This window comes from Cariama cristata, unplaced genomic scaffold (genome assembly GCF_000690535.1).
Source record: "Cariama cristata isolate BGI_N322 unplaced genomic scaffold, ASM69053v1 scaffold19798, whole genome shotgun sequence".
Taxonomy (NCBI): Eukaryota; Metazoa; Chordata; class Aves; order Cariamiformes; family Cariamidae; genus Cariama; species Cariama cristata.
Genome location: NW_009631912.1, coordinates 31,457 through 39,235, shown reverse-complemented (window position 1 = coordinate 39,235; position 7,779 = coordinate 31,457). Strand labels below are relative to the sequence as shown.

The 7,779-nt window shown below is 41.3% G+C and overlaps 1 protein-coding gene across 1 annotated transcript in view; it reads right to left on the bottom strand.

Annotated features, from left to right (window-relative positions):
* CPAMD8 (C3 and PZP-like, alpha-2-macroglobulin domain containing 8) overlaps nt 1-7,779 on the bottom strand; it is a 52,529-nt gene that overhangs the window by 15,322 nt on the left and 29,428 nt on the right. Inside the window, exons 29-34 of the mRNA XM_009706156.1 lie at nt 5,491-5,656; nt 4,858-4,944; nt 3,817-3,953; nt 3,293-3,448; nt 2,837-2,899; nt 2,231-2,469 (exon numbers count right to left, since the gene is read on the bottom strand). Of these exons, the coding sequence (XP_009704458.1) occupies nt 2,231-2,469; nt 2,837-2,899; nt 3,293-3,448; nt 3,817-3,953; nt 4,858-4,944; nt 5,491-5,656 (848 nt within the window). The remainder of the gene's footprint in view (nt 1-2,230; nt 2,470-2,836; nt 2,900-3,292; nt 3,449-3,816; nt 3,954-4,857; nt 4,945-5,490; nt 5,657-7,779) is intronic.

Sequence of the window (7,779 nt, the reverse complement as noted above, 5' to 3'; positions counted from 1 at the left end):
GCTGAAGTCCTGCCCAGAGCCAGCCTGGATGTAATGCCACACCCAAGCTCACACACCCACAGTAGTGTGAGATGGTCTGTGGACAGATCCAGTTGGCTCTGTGTAAGACAGTTCAGGGCCAACAGTCTCCCAGAGGCATTAAGACTTGTTAATCCCAATCTAAGTCCATGCACCATACTCCCTAAAAAAATCCTATATTATCTCTTTACCTGCATTTTTCCCATTCTCTGTTATATATCACAGCCCTCTATTTCCTATCCTGTTTTCTCCCTAACTCCTCGAAAGTGCCCCAAGGACTTCGCTGAGCGTGACGACACTTAATTACATTCTAAAGAACACCCACAGCTCAAAATATTTCAGTTGTCCTCCTTAGATGCACTCCTTTATTTGCATTGCCTAAATAAGATGATGAAGGAGTTAAAAAAGCATCATTACAGGAAGAAGGGGAGGAAAGGGAAGATTTCATTTGCTTTTGTTTTCTTTCCAAGCAATCAATCTCCGTGGACTGGGCTTCCTCTCAAATTTCTGTCTTTGCTCCAGCAATTCCCAGGGCAGAAGTTTCAGAAATAACAACAGAAAGGTTGTGTTGATGCAGGGCAGCCTCCCTAGTTACAGGCATCTTCAAGGGACCGACAAGACTTTATAAGCTTACCTCCCCAATAGAAGCTGCAGTACTTATGCAGGGGGAGAAGAAGTTGAGAAAGTGATATTGTGTTATGTACAGCCAGACCAACCCTAGCAAACTTTTGGATGATGAGTTTGAGTTGCTTGTCACTGGCTGTTGTTACTGGAAGGAGAAAGAATTCAACTAGGCCAAAAAACGCCTGGTCCAGGATTTCACAGGCTTGTGGCAAACAGAGGCAATGCATCTGCCAGCAACATGGCCACACAAGCAAGGGGCAAGCGTGCTGACAGAGATAACAAGATCTCATCTTTGCCTGGAGTCACTGCAACTGTTTTCAGGACTGTAATCGCTGTATGGCATTGCATCTGCAGGAAGGAAGGAGACAGAAACTGATAGGGGAGAGAACGTTTTCCATTTCCATTAATTACATCTGAGCCATTCACTTGACTTCTGCTGTTTGAGGTCAGTGAAGCTGGAGCCCCACCGCCTGCCATGCTCCTGGTTACAAATATGCAGATTAGTTATGAATTTCTTGGGAATGGTTTCCTTCTGATATACAGTAAGATGCTGTAACCCCTCCTTATTTACTTTCGTTGTGGCTTTCCCTCTTTTGGGCCAACTTTCCAACAACCTCCTTAAAAATCAAAACATTTTGTAAAGAGATCAGCACTCCTGATAACTGCAGCAGTACTAATGTGTTCAAGCAAAATGTGTAAGTGGATTGAATACAGGTCAGAAACTATTCTTACTGCTGTTTGTCTACAGGCAAGCTATTTTCTCTTAATATCTTGAGTTTCCCAACCTATAAAATGAGATGGAGCTGCTAATATCTTTGCAAAGTGCTTTGGGAGCTAGGACTGAGCCTTATGGAGTTTGTCATCTTTGAAAATTATTTTAGATTTCTTTATATGGAACAAGGAGATAAGCAATGAACTTTGGACAGCTTATTAACAAATATCTGCATATATTGTGCCTTTACCATAGATTCCAAATTCACACCATAGCAACAAGCACCTTCTGTTAGGTTTTTGGTATCTAAAACTGAAGAATAAGCAATTCAAACATTAAAGTCAAGTCAATAATATTTATAAAACTATCGACATGTTTAAGATATTAGTTAACCAGTTGAAATCACCTAGCTCTTTTAGGTTTTTAAGGAAAGCCTGTTACTGAAGACCTAGAAAGTATTCCAAAACTACTTCTTTTCTTCCTGATACAAGCAAACAACGTTCAATTTGTCTTCTTCAGAATTTGGAGAGACAATAATGAAACAATGATAAAAACCCAGAGTTGCCCTCTTTGTAAATTTTGTTCTTGTTTCTGTACCTTTGACGTACACTTAGCACTAAAATTATTAATGCCAGCAGACAATGCTTGTGAATATCCATGCAATAACTTTGTCCTACAACTCACAATTATGGTTGAAATTCTGCATTCTGCATGTGAGGTGTTCCATTGTAGATTCTTTGAGATATGGACAGTGCAGGAAGAAAGAATTTGGTATTTTTCCTGTATCAATGAATGTGTCAGTGTAGATGTGCTGATCAGCAAACAAGACGATCTCTGAGAAACAGGAAGGACATAATGCAGATTGGTGTTTCCTACCTAGTGCATGTCTCCAGTATGACTTTGTATTCCCGATGGTCCTGATCTGAAGCTGGGTCATCATCATCCACCAGTGCCCTCTCTCTGTGCAAGGCTTCAGAGCGATTCTCATCTGGAGAGACAGACTGCAGGAGATTTGGAGCTTGAAGGTGCTGCTCTGACTTTGGCTCCTTCAGGTTAACCAGGAGCTGGAAAGCTGGTTTGGCAATAGGATCAGGTACATTGTAAGTGACATCAATCTGCAGGAGAAAGGGGGGAAACCCAAGACAAATAAGGGCAGTTTACTAGACCCCTACGTTTCACAGCACCTATACATGTTCCCTAAAGACCAGATCTCTTCAGAGAGAGGTAATGGCGGGCACAGAGGCAACAGAGGTTTGACAACACAGTTATGTCTAGGTAAAGCTATACCAGAGCAGATTCACCCTTGCACAATCACATTTACTTCCATGAATTAAAGCAACACCATGTTGTATAACTACTTTGAGAGGAATTCAAAGTGTAACTTCTTCCTCAGAGCAAACTGGGATTAAAAAAGTAGCAATTAGACTGTGAGTTTAGAGATCAGTTGCTCACATACTTTCTCCAGCCCCATGGCAACTTTACCTGCATCAGACAGCAGCCTTCACCCTTGGCACTCACAAACAGCCCTGTTGGAATACTGGGGATCTGGGGAGAATCCACAGACAAGACAAGGCACTCAGAATGGAAACAACTATCAATTTTTGTACACACTGAAGCTAAATATCTTTCCAGTTATAAAGGAGACTGCAGAAGTGAAGTGAGTATGGCTTACTCTTTTCAGCCACCTGCATTTAACAATGGTAGAAACAAGCAGCAGCACAAAATGACCATCAGGCATTAGTTATGGTGCAAAATGCCTTTAACTTGGAGTGCTGCCGCCTTCACATCAGAACCCAGACATAAAACCCCAGAAAGTCCCAAGATCTCAGTGTTTAACTTGCGCTTTTACTATTACTGAACTTATGTGAGTTGTCGTTTGGAACTCAGGTCACATGATTTGCTTAAAAAATTTGGCTATATAAACACAGAATCACCTACCACTGCAGTCTGGAGGACTTTTTTATTCATCTTGTTAAGCTCAAATGTCTCCTGGTAGTCTAGATTAGTCGAAGCCAAGGAAATGGTAAGGTTGACTCCTCCAACATAAGAAAGGATAGCATATTCAGCCAGAGCCTGCAGGGCTACACATGTGTCCTAGGGATCAGAAGAGGAAGAGATCAGAATAGTGAAGAATACAGGAGCATAGTAAACTTACAAACAAGTACTGTGCTGTATAGTCATCAGCTTCTGGTAGCAGAATCTTCCTTATTAATTCAGATAGCAAAAGAAGTATCAGGCTTTGTTCACTTTTGTTGTCAAAGGCACCTGTAAGGACAAAGCCTCGGTTCCTTTCAAATTATCAGTCCAAGAAGAAGGAAGCAGTAAGAGCACTGGGAAGTTTTTCTTCTCACCAGGACACAGAGAAGTTTCTGTCTAGACTCTAGATGGAAACTCTGCATTGACCATTCCTGAATCAATTGGTTATGCGTGCACTGAAGCTACCTTTTCCAGAGGCAGCCCACCTGAGTCGATGAGAATCCTCCAAGTGCATTCCTTTGCTGTGAAAGCCATTTTACTACTGGAAGCGCAGAGGCCACATCTCCTAGGAGTGTGTACGTCAGAAGGGCATAAGATGTCATTTCCACTTCTGCAGAAACAACTGAAAGAGAGGTGAGGAATTTAAAAAAAAAAAATAATCAAAATACCATCTAGAAGTGAGACTCTGGGCAGGTCTAGAGATAGTTCTATGAATATTAATTAACTGAAAAATAAAAAAGAGTCCATAGAAGTAAACACAGGAAGCAAAAAAACGAAGTTAAAAGATGTCTGCACCCAAGATGCATCACCTTCCAAAGATATCTATGCTTCCAGCATAAGCTCTTTCCTTCATACAATAGACAAACTTCTTTCTACTTGATTGTATCCCACAAGTAATTTCTCTCCCACTCCAGTTCTACTTTGCTGCTGCCCATACTGTATTCCTGTCCTAGAGATTTTCATACAATATCCAGGTAGATCCCTCCTGAACATTCGTGCAATTACATCACATTAGAATAGTCAATGGCTTTAAGTGACTGAAATTATAGCATCATTCACTGTTGTTGTGGCTTTGATAGTGAAAATCAGCTGAAATGCCAGTGACTGCCAATAAAAGCTGGGTATACAAACCCTAGGTCCATTTGAAAATACAAATCTAAACAGCTCTAAAATTAAATATATTTGACCTCTCTCAGATTTCCATTTCAAATTATTCCTCACTTTTGGAATTCCAAATGGCTGTCACGCTTCTGTCTTGACAAAACTGGAATGAAAAATGGTGAGATAGCTGGGGCTGAAAAGACAGTCCTGTCTTGACCACATCTAGCTCTGTCTCTCATTTGCTCTTAACCAGCTCTTTCAGTATAATGTTACCTGCCTTTTATGAGCTCTCATTTCATCCAGACCCTGCCCTGACTAACTGCTGTTTTTAGATTACTTTGTATTTATATAAACAATTCACTAGAATATGTGCAATCAGTGGCCTGCTGGTGCAGTCCATTCCCTTATCTCTGTCTTTGCAGTACCTGACTGGGAGAGACCATCATTAAATCCCATGAAGGTATCTTCATCACTAACAAGAGTTCCTGTCAAGCTCCAGTGTGTAAAGCCATCTAGAAAAATAAGACATTGGAATACATCAGTTATTACAGCAGGACTGCAGCTAAGGCTCTGTATGGGGGGGGGCGGGAAATGAAATCCTACTTTTGCATTGACTCAAAGAACAGATTCATGCCCTGAACTGCACTGCCCCTCCTTTTAGACAAGCATCCCCTGCACAAGAGGCTACCTTTGCAATTACAAAGATGGCTCAATGTGACAAATTAGGTAATTCTTGGATTTTGGATTAAAATATACCATCAGGGAATGTGATGCGTTACAAGGCAACCTCTGTCATATTGACAGGAAAGGCACTGCAGAGCCTCTGGTACATTTGCTTTCCTTCAGCATCAGCTGAAGGTACTCAGCCCTCTCTACAGAGAATCAGAAAAACTCTTGCCTTACAAAGTCAAATTGTGCCATAGGAAGACATCATCTCACAGGCTGTATCCTCTCCAGTAACTCAAATACATCATTCAAGTTGCAATGGCTATTTGCTTGTTCTTGTAAGAGGACTGCCAGTTCAGGGACTTGCCCGATTGGACCCAGGAGCACAGTACCTTGTGTAATAGCCATGCTGTTCATTTTCTGCAGTGTCACAGCAGCAGAGGGACTGTGTAGCAGTGTCAGGGCATATGCAATCAAGGCAGTAGTGTAGGGGTCTTCTGCTGAATACAAGTTGGACTCTAAGAAGTGTTTTGCTTTTTCAACAGCTGTTCTTTCTTCCTATATTTAGGGGAAAGAGCCCAGACATATTACCAGCCTCTATATCTCAGAAGTTAGAATCACTTTATTTCTCATTCCTTTGCGTCTATTAAAAAAACCCAAACACACACCTAGGCAAGATGCATTTTGCTCTCTGCAGAATGACACTAACATTCTCCTTTCCCTAAGAAAATCCACACATCACAAATTTTTTTTTTTAAAAAGGAGCAAATAGCATAGTAAGAATTATTTAAACTAACACTGAGACACATTTATTCCCCCCTAAATCTGAAGAAATTTCATGCCCCTGCAAGGCAGCAGATGAACAGAGCAGAAGTGAGCTCTCTACTGTATGTTTGATTGTGTTCCTGACACTCTGGAGCGTCTAACAGACGCCAGAGGATAATAAAGGCCAAGGTTCCCAGGGGTCCCTGCAGCCAACAAACATGTTTTATTAACTCCCTCAATGACCTCACCATGTAGGAACGTGGCTCTGATAATTTTTAGAAACAATTTAATTGGACTTGATGTAATTTGGTTTCCTTTGATTTCCCTGTGGCACTAACCTTCCCCTTCCTCATTTCCTAGCTAAGATCATTAGTAACACTTGCAAATCTCCTCTAGGAAAACCATTAGATCCACATAAACTGCACTTCCAGCAAATAAAAATGCTTGAGCTGTCTTGACACACAGCAGCCCAGAGAGAGCATCACATCACTACTCAGAGAGGTGACACTGCAGGGAGGCAGAAAGTTACTCTATAAGCATTGGAGGATTTTCTAGGGTTTTTTTATTTTTATTTTTAATAAGGTTGAAGGTCTTCCACTCCAAAAAGAACTGGGGCTTAGGGGGTATCTGCTTGCAGCAGCAGCATGGTCTCACTCTTCAAGTTCAACAGGGATGCCATCAGAAGTGCTGAGATTATCACAGTGTTTCTGAATAGATACTGCTGTTTGCACTGGCTGTTTCAAAGTCTCCATAAACTCACTGGGTTTTGCCTGAATGGACAATGCTTTTGTCTAAGTACAGATCACAAGACATGCTGAAACATGCACTACACCTCCTGTTTCAATCTTCCAGTTCTACCTGTACAGACCTACTCGCCTCTTTCCCTTGGCTGTTGAAGAGCATGTGAAGAACTGTATTCATGACTTGCTCAGCACATCTGCAAATGGACATTTTCCCAGTCATAGTTAGTGAGAATATTTATGATGTTATCTGAGCATTTCCGTTCTCACGAAATTGCGTGCAGGCAAAAATACAACAGAGGACAGGAGCACTGTTTTTACCATGAGTCTTAAGAAGGAATTTCTAAAATGCCAGTTGTCCTGGAAGTGATTTTTTTTCTTACTTTAAAAATTATGCAGTGTAATTGCACGTTCTTACGTAGCTATTCTTTTTTCTGTAGTGTTCCTGTTCTGTCTCATTACAAAGGAGAGAAACATTTCTCTCCAGCGGCCTCAATCCAGTACATTACAGGAGCGCAGCTCTCCAAAGATACTGTAATCTAATAGCAGTAGCATTTTGGCCACTGTGGTAAAGGCAGACCGCAAAAGTCTTCTGGATCCCCGAAGCCTATGCGGTCCTAGTTAAACTGCTGTTAGCATTAAGCTAGCTAGCTAGCTTTTTTGAATATATATAGGCAAGCTACCAGTATTTGCATAGGCTGCAACCACACCTGGAAATTACAAGGCAGAAAATATTTTTCTGCAGCCATTTCTGGGAGAGATTGGGGGATGGGGTTGCAGGGAAGAGTTTTGGTCTGGTAGAATAATCCTTGAGTCGATGGTTGGAGGATGAAAGATCACCTTGAATAACTTCAGAATAGATTCCTTAATTTTAGGATAATCTTGAAGCGTTTCAACAGCCTCTGTTACCTGGATGCTATCATTCTAGTGAGCACAGAAGCTTTGACATTTCTGGGAGAGATTGGGGGATGGGGTTGCAGGGAAGAGTTTTGGTCTGGTAGAATAATCCTTGAGTCGATGGTTGGAGGATGAAAGATCACCTTGAATAACTTCAGAATAGATTCCTTAATTTTAGGATAATCTTGAAGCGTTTCAACAGCCTCTGTTACCTGGATGCTATCATTCTAGTGAGCACAGAAGCTTTGAGAGTGAACAGCAGTAAAATCAAGTGTTTTT